The sequence below is a fragment of the Octopus bimaculoides genome, chromosome 9 (assembly GCF_001194135.2).
Source record: "Octopus bimaculoides isolate UCB-OBI-ISO-001 chromosome 9, ASM119413v2, whole genome shotgun sequence".
Lineage (NCBI taxonomy): Eukaryota > Metazoa > Mollusca > Cephalopoda > Octopoda > Octopodidae > Octopus > Octopus bimaculoides.
Genome location: NC_068989.1, coordinates 80,999,971 through 81,021,623, shown reverse-complemented (window position 1 = coordinate 81,021,623; position 21,653 = coordinate 80,999,971). Strand labels below are relative to the sequence as shown.

Here is a 21,653-nt window from a genome sequence, read left to right as displayed (position 1 = left end):
TAATGTTTTATCAAAAGAGAAAAAGTTATATTTTGGGATGGTCATCATCCCGAAATAGAACAATATCTGTTTCAACACATGGTTTCACATCAGGAATCTTACACAAATTCATAAACAAATAAAAAAGCTTATTTTTCTGTTAATGATTTTTTTTCTTTCTAGCAATTAAAATTCAAGGAAAAAAAAATTTGTTTCTTATATATTGACTTTAGAAAATTTCAGAAATGGAGATTGTTTTTTTTTTTTTTTTTTTTTTATAAATATATTTTTAAATACTTGTACGATCTAAAGGAAAAAAAAATCTTGTAGCTAGCAGTGTGTTTAATGTGGCAATGATATTTTTTATGAAGGTACAACTTATTCCGTGTCTGCAGGCATATAATGAAATTTTTTTCCCTAATTGATTGAATATGATTGGCAAATAATATTTAATCCTCATTGTGTTAGTTCATTTATCTGTGAACAGATATGAATATGCAAAACTCATATTTTTCTAAGCAGTAGTGACACTGTATTAACATGTTACCTATTTGGGCTGAAATGCTTATTTAGGACATTCAACAAGAGATATTATACTAGAGGAGGTATTGAGAGAAAAGCTGTAGAGTTGAGGAGAGCCAAGTTTCTTTTTAGTTCCATCCTATATCAGTAATGCCTTGTTGTTGTTGGCACTCCGTCACTTACGACGTCGAGGGTTCCAGTTGATCCGATCAACAGAACAGCCTGCTCGTGAAATTAACGTGCAAGTGGCTGAGAAAGTTGTGGTGAAAGAGTACAGCAGGGTTCGCCACCATCTCCTGCGGGGGCCTTGTGGAGCTTTAGGTGTTTTCACTCAATAAACACTCACAAGGCCTGGTCTGGGAATCGAAACCGCGATCCTATGACTGCAAGTTCGCTGCCCTAACCACTGAGCCATTGCGCCTCCACAGTAATGCCCTATGTAATGGTAAATACGTACCTTAACCTTGGAAAAGCTTTAACATCATTTTAAACTATGTTGAAAATTGAATAAGCTAAGACGGAGATGTATATAAATATTAATTATGTGTTAATCAATTTGCAAGATGATTTCTTTAGAATAGGTAATGTGATTTATGTAAAATAATGTTAAAATATATTTGTTTTTCATTGCTTTTCAAAATTTTTATGAAGAAAATATTTTCTGCTAATGAGAAAAATAAGTCTTATTAATTCAGAAACCTATAATGTTTATGATACTGTTTTAAAGCAACAAATCTCTGGTGACCGCATTCTCTGTGATCTTGCAGTATTTGCATCTTGTGGTTATTTGATCATAGTGTTAAAATGTTATTAAATAGAGCTGTTTTGCACTATTGTTACTAATGTTGATAGAGGAAATATAAATTAATTTACTACATGCAATCTCATTTTTGCCTACCTCATTGTATTTTCAGCTTTCATGCATATAGTGTATGTAAGAGAGCTTATTGTGTTACCTGATATATTTAAGACTACAATCTTTAAATAAGCAAACATTGTTAATATAGTCCAGACCAGTGGTCTACTCTGAGAATCTAGAAGGAACAGTGTATTATGTAGTATGTTTAAGTTTAGGATATGCAGTTTGAGAGTTAACATTCTAAATTTAGTGATCAGTGTTTTATCTAAAGTCATTATATAAAAGCATTTTTTTTCTCCAAATTCTTTCTGCTTCAACTATCTTACCATCTTCACATTTTCCTTTTTTTTTTTTTCTTTTCTTTATTTTTGTGATCTTTATTACATTTTCCAGGGTTTTTGGTTTTCTTGCACAGAATATCAAGTTGATGCTAAGAATCTGTTAACTAATAACATCATTTCTGTAATTAGATGTATTTTATTGATGTAATCCATTTTCATTCATTTTCAAAATACTATTATATACATCTAGAAACAAAACTTCTTTCATAATAAGTAAAAATCATTTTACCTGCTCTTTCTTGTATTGTAACTTTAAAAAAAAAATGCTTTTAGATATAAAGTTTCTTAAATGTAATTATTTATTGTATACATCATTGCAGCAGTCTTAGACTCTAGCTTGGTAGCTTTGTGCATTCTTTATTGTTCTTATTGATAATTATTTTTTTAATGTTATACCTGGTCACAGATAATTCTACTCTTCTACATGTCAAGAGCTGATTATTAATATTATTGTAATTCCAAACACTTTTATTCTCTTGTTCTCTTGACTATTTCTTGGTTTTCTACATCACTTGATTAAATTTTAGAGGATATATTTACTAACCTTTTTCTTCTTAACTTTCTGCATCATCACCAGTGGGTATTTCTATGGACAGCTATAATACTTTCAATCATACACCTGTCGGTGAGTGCCGTGTTTTAGATCTTACTGTAACTGGTAATCTTATCCATCAACTTAAAAATCCTTTGGATTTCTTGTGCTTTACTTGAGAGCAAAAACTTGGTATAATCATTATTTTTGAAGAGGTTGTATTAAGACAAATAGCTAGGGTTTCTCCATTGTTAAAAATGCTAGAATTATCTTTGTATTAAAAAGATATCTTGTTGCTGTTTAATACAAAAAAAAAAAACTGCATTCATAATCATCTAGGTGTTGAGATTGCTGTATCACTGTTAAGAGAGTAAAATAGTTAAAAATCAAATTACAACACAAATGTGTCTATTGCAATTTGCAATAAGTTTTGCCATATTGTAATGATTTTTAGTTCAATATTTGTCATAGTTTCTGCCCTGGCTGTGACTTTTTTACTCTTATAACAGTGAATTACTTTCCTAGTTTTATTTTTCATTTTTAATTTGGGATTTCTAAAGTCCGCTCAAATGGCTTGAATAAAAATCAGTGATTATATTCTGTAAACTGTAGACTGATATTCAAATTATATTGCTAAGTCTGAGGTGTTTTTTTTAATATCTCTTGATATTTTTTAAACCTTACTCTTTATTAATTATGAAAGACATGAAGAATTAGATTAAATTATGTTCATTTGTTACATGTGACTAATTATTCTATATCAATTTCATTTGAATTTATGTTATTAGCTTATATTGTTTATGACAAGTTTGATGCTCTCTTTTCGCATAATGAAGAAATGATTATGGATATTAATTTACACTCACATTGTCTGTATACTAATAAATAAAAACACTTTGTTGATAGGAGGGCATTATTAATTCAAAACTAATTATTTCTGGAAGTAACTAGATCATTTGATTACCACCTAGTTTTTTATCATCTGACGTTACAGAATTTAGTCGACACAACTTTAGTTCTGAACTGAATGTTTTGTTTCATTATTTATCATTTCAGTTGTAATTATGACTTTCTTATGAAGTGGTTATTCCTAGATATCTAATATCTTTTAGTTATACTAAATCACATAATATATCTTGTGATTGATTACTTCAAGACTATTCATTTTCTTATTTTATTATATTTTGCTACAGTTCAGAATCCTTAAGGCTCACAATAAGGAAACCTAGTAGCAAAATGTCATACTAGTTAAAAGGTAAATTCAATGAGCTTTAAGAGATATATGGTCACTGTTTAATCAAGTGGCTAGTGTTTGGAGTCTCTTAGGGAATTAATTCTGTGACCAAGTTTCATTTACTAGTTGAAACCTTTCGTTTATAGTGCTAATGATCTTAAAAAACACATGTAGCATTATTTGGTTTCTTTAAAAATCTAATGCTTTAGGTGAATCTAATCAAATATTAAGTTTTTAATTATATTTTTATAAACATAAAATAATTCAGTCAGAATGTAATAGTTTGTTGTTTGAAAACTGAAGTTTGGGGAACACTTTCATATTAGGTTTTAGCAGCTATCATTATTGCTTCTGTTTGATAATAAGAACTTAAAAGCTGTGTTTATGTTTTACTTGTCTCAGTCATTGGATTGCAGCCATGTTGGAGCAATGCTTTGAAGGATTTAGACAAGCAAATTGATCTCAGTACTTATTTTTTAGTCTGGTATTTTATCGATATCCATTACTGATTTATGTTCCTGTAACTATTAAATTACAGGGACATAAACTAACACTGGTCATCAAGCAGTGGACGTGGGATGACAGGCACAAGCACAAAGACACACACACACACATAACAGGCTTCCACACAGTTTCCACTTAGCAAATTCATTCACGTGGCATTGGTCAGTCCAGGCCTACAGTAGAAGACACTTACCTAAGGTGCTGCACAGTGGTACCGAACCCGAAACCATGTAGTTGTAAAGCAAGCTTCTTAATTATATAGCCATGCCTGCACCGAGAAGAAAACTTTTATTGTTTTCTTCATGTTTTAGAAATATCCTAAATGTTTTGTGCATATATCATTATATAATGTGTAAGTTATGGAATGAAGTTTCTATATAAAAAAAAAAAAAGAAAAGCAAATTAGATTTTTTATTGTAACAGTATTTACTGCTTTTGTTTGATAGTATGTTTGTGATATATGAAATCTGTAACCAGCATCATACCAGTTTATAATATTTTTGAGAAGGAAAAAAGGTTAACTATTGCATATCATTATTATCTTCTAAAAATCTGAAGCTTCATGGTTATGTATAACATCCATATTATTATCAAAGTCATATTATTATGTTACAATCAATAATGAAGATGGCTAAGATATTAAGATGGCAGTGCCTTATGAAATCTAGTTTAGTAACTTAGTTTCCTGCTTCGTATACCTTTGTTGAAATAGCTGTAAAATTAAATTGACTTGATTAAAGATTCACAAGAAATCAATATTATCTTGAATAACAATGTGTTGGCAGTCATTTTTTTTTGTATGTTGCCACTTGATTAAAGAAACACATGAGTTTTCATAATTCCACACAATGTGATGTACTGAAACCACCAATTAACAAACAATTTAGTTTAGTCTTAATGAGTATTTCTAAGGCAGCAAGGTGGCAGAATCATTAGCACACCAACAAAAATGCTTAATGGTATTTCTTCTAGCTGTACATTCCGAGTTCAAATGCTGCCAAGGTTGACTTTGCCTTTCGTTTTTTTCAGGATCAATAATATAAGTATCAGTCAAGTTCTGGGGTTGATATAATTGACTAAACCCTTACTCCTTCAGGCCTTATTTTTTTAATTATTATTATTACTTGTGTATTGTTTCACATCTGCGTGACTTTCACACTTTAGTTTAGTAAATGAATAGCAAATTTTCAATTATTGGTTCATAAATATTTTCAGGTTTTCATTTAAAATATATGCATCTTAAGACCTGCGTAGGTCATTATACAGCAATGAAATTGTTTTCATCTTCACAATAGCATAAGACAAAAAAAAATGGTTGATCACATTTGGTTATTGTTGCATATATCCTATCAACATTTTCCTTTTTTTACATCAAATACTTTTTGTTCTTCGCATGTTTTATATTAAATGTCTGACTTCTGCTTTTTCAATGGTCATTGGCTTCATAACTTTTGAATTTGTTTTGTTTTTCTCACTCTCTTTATAAAATGTGTGGATGTCTTTAATTCCTGCTTCTCTCACACTCTCTCTTTCTGTCTTTAAACTTTGAAAATGTTTTTTAAAAGTGTTTTTGTGACATTTTATTTTATTTTCCTGTATATTAATATCTTTATCAATCTAAATAGAACTGAACTTTAAGAAAGAGCTGAAAACATAAGCCAATCAGCATATGTTGTCATAAAACATTCTGTTTTTTTATACTATTTTAACAAATGATTTTTTTTTCCTTTTGATTGTTTTTGATATCTCATTTGAATACTAACATATGCGCTCATCTGCTTTTGCACATATCAACTGCTTGCTATACATCAGTAAACTACAGTTTGGTAAATAAATAAACCTGCTGTGACTGTATTCATATCCTCTAGGGATCATTTTACTGTTGGAATTAATATTCTTTTTATTTATTAGTTTGATAAGACCAGTGACTGTCTTTGTTAGGCCCTTCCTGGGGTGATGTCAGCACAGTCAACATTTAATTTGATTCATAGGTTTCGAGGTGAAGGGAAATATGAACAGGGAATGAGTTCCAAGAAGGCGTAGTTCTAACAAAGCTTGATTGAACATATAAGTACAGTGGCTTTTGTGTGGCCAGTCAAAGGGTGTCGAGTGGGCTTAGGTGTGGATAGTAATGCCATTCTTGTAACAATTGAAGAGACAAGCATGGACTTAGCAATCAGGTACAGATAACTTTGCCCTGGATGCTACCAAGGAATTTTGTATGTATCATTTACCTTTCCAAATGCATGAGACACATTTGTAATTAGTATAAAGGGTTAGACTTACTTAGTGTTAAGTATTGTAGTGGCTCTAAAGAAGGAATCCAGCTTTTGTAGTGTTGTTTCAGCTAAGTTTGATATATAGAGTCTAAATGGTTTCAAACATAGGTTTGGCATGTGTATGGTGTGTGATGATTTAAACCATAGATTGTTCATGAGTGAAAATGTGTTGTAGGTTTGTTTGATTGAAGCAGGGAGCATATACTAAATGTAACTTATTAAATAGTAAGATACACAAGCTTCTCACTAAACTTCTTCAAGGCAACTTAACTCTGATGTTTGACATAGGAAAGAATTCAAAATTTCCTTTATTAAGAAGAAAGAAGACATGGCATAAGGAAAGATGATTCTTTGTTATAGCCACCAATATCTTGATTGGTAACCTCTCCAAGTAACTGTCCCTCTTGGAAATGATTTGTGTTTATCTTTGAATGTCCATAGAGCTGAGTGGAAATTGAGGCCACTCGGCTCTATAGATGTCTATCAGCTACTTTTTAAAATTTTATGTTGGTTTTTATGTACCAGGGCTCAGTATATTCAATGACAATAATACTGTGATATTTCAGCAAAGATGAAATGTAGGGTGAAGGGAGGATTCATCATGTTGGTCTATAACTCAAGTTAGTTAGAGAGGAGGTTAAGTACATAGATACTGACCGATGAAAATAGCAAATGTTTCAGCTTCTGCTCTAGAAGAGTTTGCTGTATGTCTGTAAGCTAGTGTGGCAGAAACATTACAACACTGAATTAAATGCTTTTCCAATATTTTATTTCATTGCATTATGTTCTGATTTGGTAAAAAAGATAGGTGAGGTACCAGTCAAGTACTGGGTTCAATTCACTTGATCCTATTCCCTTCTTGACAAATTCATGGCTTTGTGTCAAAGGTAGCATTTGTAGACCACAGGACTAAATATGGTAGGTATTTAGTTACATTCCTTTATGCTCTCTTAGTTTACTTTATGCCGAAATCAAACTTGCCTTTCATCCTTTGAAAGTTTATGAAAAGAGCACTGGAATGCAGTGGGTTTGGGGTTTAGTTAAGTCATATACACTCCTGTCAACATGTATAACCCTTTGCTAAAGTAAGAAGTAATTATCATTGGTGCCATGAATTTATATCACATTGTGATCTGGTTTACATAACAAGTTTAAAGACAGAGGTGTTTAAACTGTTAAATAATACTCAGTAAAGACCTGAAATGTCACAACCTGTTATTCCTCTTCACTTAATAAGTCTGACAAAAGAAATATTTTGTTAGTGTAGATATTAGTTTAATGAATTAGTGTTTCTCTCCCCTGCCATTTATGCTTTCCAAGCTTTGGTTTATGAAATAACAAACTTTATGTATGTTATAGAAAAACTATTTAGCTCCATGAAATATTTAAATCAAAACATACTTGTTTCCTATCCTATCAAAAGATTATCTTCTGTTGATCATTGTTATTTGCTCTTACTGTTGTATTTAATAAACAAAAACAAAACAAAAGAAACTTTAAAGATAAACTCTGTATATGGGATTCTAATTATTTAAGATCAGTTAATGCTAGAAGTTTATTAACTTTATTATTATTTAATTAGCAATTGGTATTACCAGTGGTTATGTAGAAACTGAAGGAATGAATATTATTTAATGGTAAATCACTTAGCAAGTTGTGCTCTGAGAGACATCTATATTTTAGTCTTTTGTAATAAAACTAAAACAACATCTATTTGAATGATGTTTGTTAAATCATCATTTTCTGTACCTCACAGAAAGTTTACAAAGGTTTATACCTAATTTGAAGAGTGTAAGACAGGTATGATAGATCTGAAAAGAATTTTATTCAAAATTTAGATAACCTGTATGTTGTTAAAATACTTCATTAATCAGTCGTAACCAATGCTATTTCCCCAGAAAAAACTAATGTTTATATGCACATGCAATATATATTACTTTATATATGTGCACGTAGAAAAGGGGTTTTGTTTTATATAGCATCATTGTGGAATGGTTTTGTTATAGAATAGCTATTTAAAATCTCTTTCACATTTTGAATAAACACAATATTTTATCTGATATTCATGGCAATTCCTGAGATATCCAATGTTTTGGCTTGCAAATCTTTTAACAAGCTACCATCAAATTGTGTAAGTCATTTGAGGTATACTGCAACAAAAGTTTTAGCTGCAATAATTAATTTTTTTTTTTTTTTTCATGAGGTAAGGTTAAACTAAAGAAAGAACATTATCAAGATACTCATTCATTTGCAGAATAATTTTCTCTTTTAGGAAATAATTGTTGAATAAGGGAATTATTCCTCCTACCACTGAGATATTTTATTAATTGTTTAAAACTATATACTCTGTTCATGTTAGCCGTGTTTGTTATTACCTAAACTTTAATACCTTACCTTTACTAGTTAACCCCTTTTGATACTCACCTGAGACTGCTCCTGGCTCTAGAATACAAACTTCCTATTTTTAAAGTGATATAAATTTAAACTTCCCATCAAAATTTCATATTGATTTGTTTGAAACACCAGTTTAATAAAGATGTTATTTTACTAAATTTTTCATTTTTTTCTCAAAAGAATTTTAAAGAAAAGTAATGTATTATGTATACTATTTATATTACTCGGACTGGTGTTTTCATCATGATTGATACGTTCATTCCATTCTGGCAGTTGTCCACGCTCCAGCCTTTTTCAGGTGTCTTGTGTCAAGCTGTTGTATTGGAATTTCAACCCTAACCCTTTATTTGATCCACAAGGATACATTGTTTTCATTCTGTTCTCTGTGTTTCATGACATTTGTTTTCCCTACAGTTGATTTTTTTTTTTTTATGACATCTGAAGAAGGTTGGAGTGCACAACAGCCAAAATGTAGTGAAAGCAACAATCAGAATGAGGACATCAATCCGACTAATGTAAATAGTGTACATAATATAAATTCCTCATCTCAGAAATATAGAATTGCAAAAGCTAAAAATGTGATAACAAAAGGGTTAAATATTTAATTCCTCATTAAATAGCTGTAAAAATAAAGTTAGTACATGTAATGCTTTTAGTATATTTTTTCAACACATTTCCTTTATTTTTCAAATAACTAAATGCAATATTTAAGAATATATTTATTTTCTAAAAAAAAATTCGCTGTACTCTAGATGTTTTCTATAATCTAATCCTTTGGAACTGTCACCATTTGATAAATATTTTTAGAGAGTTTCTTTCATCTATTAGCTGTTTGATTTGTCTCTGTCTCAGATTGTTGCTGTTGTAAACATCTTTTGAGAAACTAAATATTTTCAAGAGGATTAATTTTCCAAAATGAGTATTTTTTACTCAGATATAAATCATAGTCCAGAACATCTGTAATGTTCCTCTCTAAGATGCAATATTTATGTTTAAATAGTAGATGTGCCTGTAAGTTTCCCCTCTACATCCTACCAATGCAAGGATTGACAACAGCTTTGATACTAGTGTCATTACAAGTGTTATTTGCAGAACACATAGAAACAGAAGCAAAGCATCCTGTTTAGTATTATGTCTTGTCAATTGCACTAATCCATTACTCTTACTCTGGACTTATACAGTTTTTATCCACAGTGAAAGGCAAAGTTTACCTCAGCAGAGTTTGAACTCGGAGTACATAGAGCCAGTACAAATACCATAAGACACTATACCCAGTGCTCTAATGACTGCCAATTCTCTGATTCCTGATGAGAAATAGTAGCCAATTGACTTATGTTTAGAGTCAAAGTGTGTAATAACTGAAAGAAATTCAGCATTTGAGGTATTCAGTTAAAATTTGTCAGTTGGTAGTAAAATTCTTCCTTTTAGTATTTCACTTCAAATTTAATTCCCTATATCAATAGAGTATGTAAATCAAAACTACTTACATATTTTGTAAGGGTTTATTCATTTTTTTTTAAACACCTATTTAATATTTATAGAAGTTTCTTGTAAGAATAGACATCATTTTGCTTTTGAAGTGTTAGAATGTATACAGACATGACAGTAAGTAATCCTTGCAGAATATCTCTTTCATCTTCGATATTTCTTTTGAGATTTTCTTCTTTGTAAAGCTAAAGCTTTATTAAGTTGAAATATCAATTTTGCTTATATGCATTCAGTGCTTTTACAATGTTTTTTTTCTTCTTAATATATTTTTTTTTATTTTGCTGTATGACATATATATATTATATATATATATGGTTGCCATCTTTTAAACCTTGAGAAAGTTTTGTATAACATATCTTTTAAAGATTTTATATCTAAAATCCGTTGTTTGTTGGGTGATTAAATTCATATTCTTGTGCATGTATTTGTGTAACAATGCCTAACTAACTGCAGTGTTCATCAAATTTAAACTATCTCCTCCTCTCTTTCTGCATATAATATCTTGTACTAATCCATCTTCCTCACCCTTCAGTTGTCTTTTACTCTTTTATTACACATACATCAACGTGTATGTGTGCACACGTCATTTTGATTTTACCTTAAAAACTGGTATATGTCACTTCACCAGTCTCTTTAATATTTACTGGCTGTTAACTTATAATGTCTCATATTAGTGCAATAGTAAAAGCTAGCAGTATAGTCTGGCTATTGTAAGTAACAAGCTGGGATACTATTATATTTATCTAAGCATATAAAATATCTGTGCATGTCAAGTTTATGGTTAATGATTTAGTTAGTAAAATCTCTTGTATCATTAAAATCTTCCTTGTAAGTCTCACACATTTCTCTTGTGCTGTCACCTCATCTTTTATTTGGTGAGTGGCTATTGTGATGTATTGATTACAATATGTTTACCTAAGTGTACCATCAGAAACCCTAGGCTAAAAGTAAACCATAGATACTTCACCAGGCTGCAAGTAGAGTAGTCAGAACCTGCTTACCAGCTTCTTTCATTCCAAATTCTTATTCCAACTATTCCCCCCTGTCTAGTATTGAATGTCTTTGGTAATATTCTTTCTTAGATACCTGCCTCCCCTTTGTTTTCTTTGTTTTCTTTTATAATTCAATATTTTTTCTTACATTTTTTTACAACCTGCTTTCATAATATTAATTTAAGACAGAAGATTCATAAATAAAAAATTAAAAAATTGAAGAAAAATATTAATATAAATTAAATCAATTTTAAAGACTATTTTAAAAATAAAGTTTTGGTCATTTTAAATAAAATTTTAAAAAAGTCATCCTGATAAACAAAAATATTTAATAATGCATATTTCTGCTTTTAATACTACTGAAAACAATAATATACTATAGCACTGTTCTTATATGAACGAAATATAATGCTTTTGAAAAGAGAGAAAGAGAGAGAGAGAAAGATAAAAGTGATTCCAAAAGAAATATTTTAATAACAGAAAAAAATTGGCAATTATAGTAATTGGAAATATCATATTTCTATCGATCTATTATTAAAGTATACAAATTTTTGTAATTTTTCTTTGTCTTTCTTTATAACTTTTTCTTCAGTTTCAATATTTAAAATAAAACAATCCACACATTTTTCTTAATTTTATTTTAAACTATTAAAATAAATATAAAAAAAAAGATGTTTATTTTATTTTTGTTTTGTTTTGTTATTTTTTGTTTCCTCTCTAATTCATAAGTCTACAAATCTTGTTGTATGTAAACTGAGCCGGGGCCACCAACCTAGAATCTGAACGTCTTCTTGCCGTTTCATATTTCCCTCTTCTACTGACAGGAAGACACACGGTGTGGATGCATGGTGGCAGCCTTCACACGAGACACGCAGACTCACCCTCTCTGTTTATTTGCAAATTCCTCGTGGGCTCAGGCGAAGAGTGTGGCCGATGCTTTGCCTCTCAGTATCAACTGCAGAAGCATAAAAGCATTGAAAATCACCACCAAAAGAGAGGGCGGCCCAAGAAAAACTGAAAATCTACTTTCCCAATGGGGGCCCAAAATGTTCATTAATGAGGCTGTTTTGAAAAGGTGCGAAGCTATTTCAAATTTTTTGTTAGTTTGGATAAGTGCTGGTGAACAATATCTTACCTTTATATAAACAATATGCAGATACATATTTGAATTTATCATTAAAAGCAGTTATAATTGATAATTTCTGGATGAATTTTTTAAGCAAGGAAATTGATAGCACAATAATTCTAAACTTATCTGTTCTGTAACTGCTTTCTTGCTTGCAGCCTGGGTGTAATGGTGGCAGGGTTAACATAGATGGGATTCTAGTTTGCCATGTTGTGTAGTGTTGTGCTTTCTTCAGTTACATCCCACTGTCTTCAAGCATTTAGTTTTTTTATTTTTGTTTTTGTTAATCTTTCAGCAAAATCTATTGATGGCAAAGTGGCTCCAAATAATTACTGTGATTTCTGCCTCGGAGACTCACAAGAGAACAAGAAGACGCGTCAGCCAGAAGGCCTAGTATCCTGCAGTGATTGTGGACGATCAGGTAAAGGCTTTCATTCATTTAACTTTTCTTACCTCCAGTCTCTTAATCTTTATTTTGGGTACCATTTATATGTGTTTGTTTTTCCCTTGAACTACAATAAAAACAATTTTACAATGAACTGAAGGATTACGCAATACTTTTTATAAAATACTTATACTTTTACAGGAGGAGAAATTACAGTGACTTTGAAGTTTTGGCCTGTTATCCTTCTACAAACTGTCAGATGAGAGGTAGCAAGCCAAAACTTTGAAGTCATTGTCATCACTCTTTGTGTAAGAGTATAATATATGTGTGTGTGTGTTGAGGAAACTTGTTGTTAGACTCCTTGCAGCAGTTAAGTGATTTGACAAGAAACTTTGCAGTTTTTAACAGTTTGATTTTAGTATCAGAGTTTTGTGTATTTGCAACAAAAATCTTAGTTCTGTTTGTTGATTATTTGGCAAAAGATATTTGGAAATACTGAAAGTCTGCCTTCTTAACACCAGCTCCTTTTAGTCACCTCTTATGACATGCAGGGATAAGTACAGTTTATACTTGAGTGTCGTAAAACGCAACTAAAAGGGCTGGTACCAGGAAGAGCGTTTGGTTGTTAAAACTGTGCCAAAACGTCCAGTCCCAACCCATGCCAGTTTGGAAGAACAGGCGTGAAAATGATGGTAATTAAACCTGTTTGTTATTTTCTTATGTTGTTTCAACATATAATGATGTGATTATATAAGCTATAGTTTAGATCATACTATTACATTAATGTAATCTTGAAATACATTAATGAATATTGTTTAAAACCATATTATGCTTTTAAATTGATTGAGGTAAACTGGGAGTATGATTATTTTTTTTTTAAGCTTAGAATTTCTTTTGCAAGTGTTTGTAGATTATCTGAGACAAATCTGTGAACCAAGGAAATATATATCCATGTGATATGAAAAAAGAAAAAGAAAATATTTTATATTATTAAGCTTATTTACTGGGTGATTTAATTTACTAAATATTTGAAATCTAGCTTTGACAGACTAGGACAGGAGCTGCATTTTACTGGTTTTGTTCATGCATAGGAAAAAATATAAAAAATTCTTATGTAAGCTAATAACCAATTTTATATACTTCTGTCTTCCTCCATAAATACAAAAACAAATACACAGCCCAACAGTTACTGAGCAAAATTGTAAAACCCTATAATATTTATCTCAATTACATATTTAGTACATTTAAGGAGGCTTGGTTTTAAATTCTGTACCAAAACAACTATTTTGACTGCATCTTCTCTTCTATTACTGTTATAGATGATTCATGGTGTATCATTATAGTTTCAACATTTACAATTTTGCCCCCCATCCAAATGTTACAATTATATTTCATACTCTCTTTCTCAGAGCTCTGATACTGTTTGCAATTGTAAGTATAACAACTTGCCATTAACACTCATCTTTAGGTTATTTATTACTCAGAAATCATTTTTTTTTTTTTTGGTTTCTTTTTATAATTATTATTAAAAGAAAGTTTATATTTTAATTGCTTGGCTACAAATGCTCATGAAAATTACATTAATTTTCTTGCTTGGGCTTTACAATTTCTTCCAATCCATTTTGTTTGTCTTGCTCCAGGGCATCCATCCTGCCTGCAGTTTACTCCAAACATGATAATATCCGTGAAGAAATATCCTTGGCAATGTATTGAATGCAAGTCTTGTGGTCTCTGTGGGACATCCGATAATGATGTAAGCATATGTTTGCTTTTCTTTTTTATTTATATATATCTATATTTCTTTGAAAATCTATTTGCATCTTCTTAGTGCTGTTGCTACTATAGCTTCTATTGCCACTGTTTTTATTTGTTATATGTTAAAAAAAAAGGTTTGAGAAATTTGCATTTAAGAAAATTCACATTTCATGTCCTTAGAGGATTGTTGCTTAGATTTTTCCCCCCATTAACCAGATTTAAATAAACTTAAATTAACAGAACTGTTTTTAATTACCAGTGGAAATTTCTTGTGACTGAAATCAAAGGATTCAAAGTAACTCTCATTTCGTGACATTAATTTTTCATAGCATGTATTGTTTTCCTGGTTAAACTGTTTTAAGAATTCATTTTTGTTTTGTCTTATTCTGTCAGATTTGAACAAATATATCAACACTGTTATTACTATAAGAAATGTTATGGGAATTGACCAGGAAATGATATGTATTTATTGTGAGAGTTGCTTCCTCATATGTGGTAGGACACCTGTTGTTTAGTCCCCAAGTCATCCTTGATTGAATAGACTTCCATTTTTGTACTTCAAGGACTCCTGTTACATTGAAATGATGCAGTTTCTTTTTACTTTTAAACTTTGATTTACACCAAATTACTAAAAATATTAGCTGCTAACATCTAAAAAAAAAAAAACATGATTCTCAAACATTTTTGTTTATCCAAATTTATGTCAAAGTATTAACAATCATGTATTGGATAAGGCAATGGGAGTTATCTGTGGAATGATATATTTTTAATGAGATGTAACTTAAATATAACATTGGATATGAGGATTAATGACCTGTAAAATTCATATGGACATTAGATTATCAAATAATATTGCATATATATATATATATATTCAGGTGAAATAAATAGCTGATTTGTCGTGTGTGGATGTTATAGATACCAGCTTGGAGAACATTTTGTCAGTAAAACTGTTATTTTTGTCTTGCAGTTAACTTTCCCATTTATTACTTGTCTCTACCATGGTCACTGTTAATTATTTTTAAATTAGTTAATAACGATAATCTATATTTAGTAGGCATCCCTGCAGTTCTAGATTGGTGCTTTGCAATATACACAAATTATAGAACTGTCAAGAGCACATGTGAAGTGTAATACACACACACACACACAAGCACAACAAGTATCTCCAGTTATATTCTCCTAGTCTTTTATTTTATAAAGCCACTCTGTGTTCATTCAGCAAAACCCTATTTACTTCTCTCATCATCAAAGACCTGCAGTAACAGACAATGCTTCACTAAGTGGGGTTCAACAAGACATATCTTCAGAGTTGTCACCATACTGATGAAGAATAAACTCAATACTGCATTCTATATTTAATTTAAATTAATTAAAAACTCATGTGTTCCCCCTCCCCTCAAGAAATAGTCATTTAGAAAATCATAGTTCTCACCTGTAAGGACATAATTCCAATTAATTAGGATTACTGGGTTTTCCACATCACGTATGCTAGTGTCCACTAAAAACTAGATTTAGGTGGTTAATGGCAAGAGCTGGCATTGTTTATTTTGTTTTGAACTTAGCTTTCATGTCAGATACAACACCTGATAAAGTGTGACCTTGTATTCTTGCAGACCAATCTGTTTTTGATGTAATCAGGTTTGCAACAGCATGGATCAAGAAAACTGCAGGATATTTGCTGTAGGTATTGTAAAACTGAGAACAACTGTGACCATGGGTAGCACATTTTAACACATCTAGCACTGACCCACAACTCCAGCTAATTACTGGCAAGCTTTTGTGACCCACCAAATTCGCTTTACTTTAATCTAAATCTAATCTTAACATCCGCACTTATTATTAATACATGCATAATCTTCTTTCAGAGACTGTTTATATCTAGATTTAGTTACTATTTTCATTAGTGTTTACCAATTCTTTAGTTATCAATTTAGCCTTTCACTATTTACACCTATCACAATTTCACCAATCACTAACATGCTGGATACTGGTTGTTACTATTAGCTACACTACATCAAACTTCATATTTAGAGCTTTGTTAGCTTCAAAATTTCATTTACTATATTCAGATTAAGATTTTCTCAGTTTTTGTTGTTAAAATATTTTCTCCGTTAGAAATTTCCAAAGTTGTCTTGCAGAGTAGAAATTTTAAAATATTTTCTGATATATATTATATATTATATATATACCGTTGCCAGTACCGCCTGACTGGCCTTGTAGGGTTTTCGAGCGAGATCGTTGCCAGTGCCCCTGGACTGGCTCTTGTGCGGGTGGCACATAAAAGACACCATTTCGAGCGTGGCCGTTTTCATGCGGGTGACACGTAAAAGCACCCACTACACTCTCTGAGTGGTTGGCGTTAGGAAGGGCATCCAGCTGTAGAAACTCTGCCAAATTAGATTGGAGCCTGGTGTAGCCATCCGGTTGCACCAGTCCTCAGTCAAATCGTCCAACCCATGCTAGCATGGAAAGCGGACGTTAAACGATGATGATGATGATGATGATGATATCTGTTCCCATTTCCTGAAAATATGTACAGTTCTCTGCAAACTTTAAGATCTTTTCTAACTTGCAGTGATTTATAGGATAAAGACATATAAACAAGTTGATATTGAATAAAATTACTTTGTCATGAAAATAAGCCACAATGGATGTGAAATTAAACTGCTGGTTTATAGCATGTGCTGAAGTAGGAAAAGAATCTGAACATATTTGTAAATTCTGAATAAATATTGGCTTCTGCTATTGTATACCAGCAGTATTACAGATTTTAGTTGAATTGATTTTAATGAGAAGTAAAGAACAAGGGTGGTATTGCTGTTTTCTGTTAAGTTGGTTTTGTTGATAAGGCTGCTCTAGCTTCTGGTTTAATCAAAGTATTACCAAGTAATATGTTTTTGAAAATTCTTTATAGAAAACTTATGTCAAAATAGGTGCATATGTGGCTATATGGTTGAAAAGCTTGTTTCCTAGCCATGTGGTCTCAGGGTTCTGTTCCACAGTGCAGCACCTTGGGCATGTGTCTTCTACTATAGTCTATGATTGACCAAAGCTTTGCATGTGGAGTCAATAGACAGAGACTGATAGAGGTCTGTTGTGTGTGTTTTTGTGTTTACCCTTGTCTAGACATCACATGATGGTTGTAAATGAGCATTATTGTCATACAAGTGAGGTTGTTCATTTCCTGTCTTCCACGAAAAACGTGTCTAGTTACCGGAAAATATTGCCTTGCTTGGAAATCAATGTGGGTTATCAACAAAAAGAGCATTTGGCCATAGAAAATTTACCTCAACAAATTCTTTCTGACCCATACAAGCAAAGAAAAGTGGACATTAAATTGATGATGTATGTTAACTCAAAAATAATTCTTTCCTTGAAAATGAATTTTTTTCTGTAGTGGGCAAAAGCTCAGGCTAATGACAAAGTTAGTCATTTTCACATTGTGTTGAAGTTGGTTTCTAATGACATACGGAGATACAGTGAAGCCCATATTTTTCTAGTCCCCAAATTTAATAGCTGTGCTGTTTCAGTTTATTTCATTATTAGATTTATTAAACAACAAAAAGATGAGGACAAATATCCGTCAAATGTAAATAATAAACAAAAAGAATTGCTTGTTATGAAGGAAATTTGAAGTGCTCTTATTCACATTGAGCAATATTATAACATGAACCATATAGCCAAATCATGCCATCATTTATGTGTAAAATCTTTTGATAAGCCTGTAATCTGTAAATAGCTCTATTATAAATATTTTAATTATTTTCTTATTAGTAGTCATTTAAATGAATTATATGTTCTTTGGCTTTGTAAATTTCATTCCATTATTTTCCCAAATTTTTGTTTTGCATTGTTTCATGTGGAGACTTTTACTATTTCATATATATATAGATATATATATACACACATAAGGTGGTTTCAAAAAGTCTCCAAACTAGTCCTGTAGCATGCCAACAGATGGCAGCACACAGTTGTGTGTGCACTGAGAGCTAGCAGTGACCTTCATGAGGCAGTGTGCCGAGTGGTGTCACTGAGTTTATTTCACAGATATGTGTTTTTGTGATCACATGTATGCTGCAGTCTGCAATTTTTGTCATGGACAGGAACAAAGAGACAACATGAAATTTTGTATTAAACTTGGGAAGTCTGCTACTGAGACGTTGAACATGCTTCAGCAAGTTTATGGAAATGAGGCAATGGATTGTACACAATGTTTCAAGTGGCATGGGTGCTTCAAAAGTAGAAGAATGTCCCTAGAAGACCTGCCATGAGTGTCACCTCCAGAAATTTGGTTTTGTGCACCGAGAATTTGTCCCCCAGGGCTAGACGGTTGTACTGCGATGTTTTGAAGCGTTTGATGAAGGACATTCAGTGAAAGCGACTGGATCTGTGGACTACAAAGAATTGGATTCTTCACAAGAACATGGTATCACTTCTGTACCTGTGGGCTTCCATCTCTTCCCCAAGATGAAAATGAAACTCAAAGGTCACTGTTTTATCACCGTTGTCGAGATCCAGAGTGAATTACAGAAGATCCTTGACCCGCTTATGGAAAAACAACTTCCAGGCCGGATTCCAAAAGTGGCAGGAACACTGGGACTGGTGTAAGAAGTTATTTTTTATTATGCATAACTACTCCTGGAACCTTTTGATATCACCTTGTGTGTGTGTTAGTGTATGTGTGTGTATATATATATATATATATATATATATATATATATATAAAAGATAGATAAATATATATGTATATAAAATTAATTTTCCTTTCTTTTCTTTCTCCTTTTAGGAACAGCTTCTGTTCTGTGATGACTGTGACCGAGGCTATCATATGTATTGCTTGACTCCTCAGTTATCGGAACCGCCTGAGGGTAATATAACTATATACATATATGTATTATGTACTGAAACACATTGCCTATTTGCACTTACTTCCTCAGAAAAAAATTTGCCCTTCCAAAATATTCTTCCTGTTAGTCACTGACTTTGATACTAACACAGAACATTTATTCATGTTAACTAAGATGCATTTTATAATGTTAAGTGGAGTAGACGAGAGAAAAGAACTCACTTTCAGATTCATATAATGAGGTTTTAAGCATCTCACATGTATTTATGTAGGCAGATACACACATACACACACATATAGATACACACATACATAACTTAAAAAACAAAAATTACCATTCCATTATTGAATTTTAAGTAGTGCTTATTTTAGATAATGTGTAATAAGATTCTTAGAATTGTGTGTGTGTATTTATATCATCATCATCATCATCATTTAGCACGGGTTGGAAGGTTTAACCAGAGCTAACAAGCTGGAGAGCTGTACCATGTTCCAGCCTGATTTGGCTTGGTTTCTAGGGCTGAATGCCCTTCCTAATGCCTATCACTTTACTTAGTATACTGGGTGCTTTTAATGTGGTACCAGTACAGATGCTACATACGTGGCACTGGCATGGGTGCTTTTACATGGCACCAACACAGATGGTTTTTCTCTCTTTGTTTTCATTGAAAACTATCATGCATATTGTATTTTATCAAATAAGTTTTTTATTCTGATGTTTCTACATTTATCTTTCGTTACAGGTAGTTGGAGTTGCCACTTGTGCATAGAGGAATTCCACGGAGGTAAAAAGCCCGAGGGCATGCAATGATGATGTGGATGCCAAGCAGTGCTGTGCATCGGACCATTTGTGTTCCTTCTCACCTGTTGACCAGTGCGTGGAGGAGGAGGCATGCTACATTCATTACTTTTGCTGTCTTTGTCTGGAGTTCACCTCTCCTAGATTACCGGGAAGAGCGATGTATCTAGCAGACTCAACTGCTACAGCTGCTGCCTTAACTCATTTGAATTTTTTTCAGTAGTTATTAGGAAAAACTTTTGAATTCTTTCCTGTAACCAAAAACCTTAACATATTTTTGTATATGTAAAACAAAAAATTTTAAAATATCAAACAAAAAAAAAAGACAACAACAGTGTCCCAATTGAGGTAGGGCTAAATTTTATTCCAACAGTTACCTACATTTTTTCCCCCCCCTCGTTAAATGTAATATGTATGCTGCTAATGGTAATTATCTTACTGATATACTTCAAAATAATCATGAGTATAAGAATCTCAACAACAACAACAAAAAAACTTCTGCTAACGTTGCCTAAAGAAAAAAAAATCCGATACAGCACTATTGTAGACAATTGATTCCTGTAGTAGTAATTGTAGTAAATATCAAAGTCAATAGCATGCACATGCCCACATGGTTCTTCTGAAACTGATAGTAGTACAGCACTATAAGACTTGAAGAGGAGAAGCTGTGCTTGCCTACATGAGCAAACATGTGCAATGATGTTTTGGATATAACTTTAACAATAGTCGTATTTTGTTTGCATTGGCTGCTAGTGTCATTTAGTAGTTGCGTTGGCTGACTGTGCGTGTGTGTGCACAAGCAGTAGATACCATTTAGCCAGTTAGATTTCTTGAATATATTGTCTTCATTATATTTATATCATGGTTTTTCGTTTTTTTTTTTTATCATTTAATGCAACTGTTATCTTTGGACAATATTTTAAAATTTAATTAATATAAAGAATTTAGTAAAGACTAGTTTAAGAAGTATTGTTGTGTAAATCTAAAGAACTTTGAATTGGACCTTTTACTTCCTTCAAAAAAATTTTGTTCTGATTAGATGCAATAATTTAAGCATTTTATTGAAATAGGCTTCAGTCTTTAAATATTTGAGTTTGAAATGTGTTTAGTGAGTTTTATATACATTAGCTTTCTCTCTTCTCATTTCTGTCCCCTTTTCTTGTCTGTCTCAGTCAAAAGTATTGCTTCTTGCTTAATAGTTTAATGATGTCCGATTAGGTGCTGGCTGCTATAAAAGTAAAATGAAGACGACAAAGGCAACAGTGCAGATATATTAGGCTGCTGCGAAGCATATGTACTGTTGTGCCTTACCAGTTATTGAATTGGCCTGTGACTGCCAGCAACACGCTATATGGAATAACCAGTTTTAGATTATTTTTGTTACCCTTTACATTTGTTATATTGAGCTATAAATATGGAATTATATTTAAAGTTGAATAGATAAATTTCACTTAGTATGGACAAAGATTACTATTTGGAAATTAGTTTTTACACAAGTGAGACAAACAAGGATGAGATTATTTTTCTAAAAATAAAAACCAAGAAAAATATTTAAAATTTATTGGATAAAGCATTTCTTTTTCTTTTTTTTCTTTTTTTTTTTTTTTTTCCTTTA

General features: G+C 31.6%; 1 protein-coding gene across 6 annotated transcripts in view; it reads left to right on the top strand.

The window, feature by feature from the left end:
* LOC106867266 (zinc finger protein ubi-d4) overlaps nucleotides 1-21,635 on the top strand; it is a 62,205-nt gene extending 40,570 nt beyond the window's left edge. For 3 of the 6 annotated variants that reach the window (XM_014912087.2, XM_014912086.2, XM_052970814.1), the window contains 5 exons: nucleotides 2,279-2,326; nucleotides 12,546-12,671; nucleotides 14,276-14,388; nucleotides 19,180-19,261; nucleotides 19,983-21,635. In XM_014912087.2, the coding sequence (XP_014767573.1) occupies nucleotides 2,279-2,326; nucleotides 12,546-12,671; nucleotides 14,276-14,388; nucleotides 19,180-19,261; nucleotides 19,983-20,050 (437 nt within the window). In that variant the 3' untranslated portion in view covers nucleotides 20,051-21,635. Of the gene's footprint in view, nucleotides 1-2,278; nucleotides 2,327-11,948; nucleotides 12,200-12,545; nucleotides 12,683-14,275; nucleotides 14,389-19,179; nucleotides 19,262-19,982 lie in introns of those variants that run through there. The other 3 variants (XM_014912088.2, XR_001409117.2, XR_008264930.1) reach the window with 3 other exon arrangements.
* The last annotated feature ends 18 nt before the right edge of the window (nucleotides 21,636-21,653 follow it).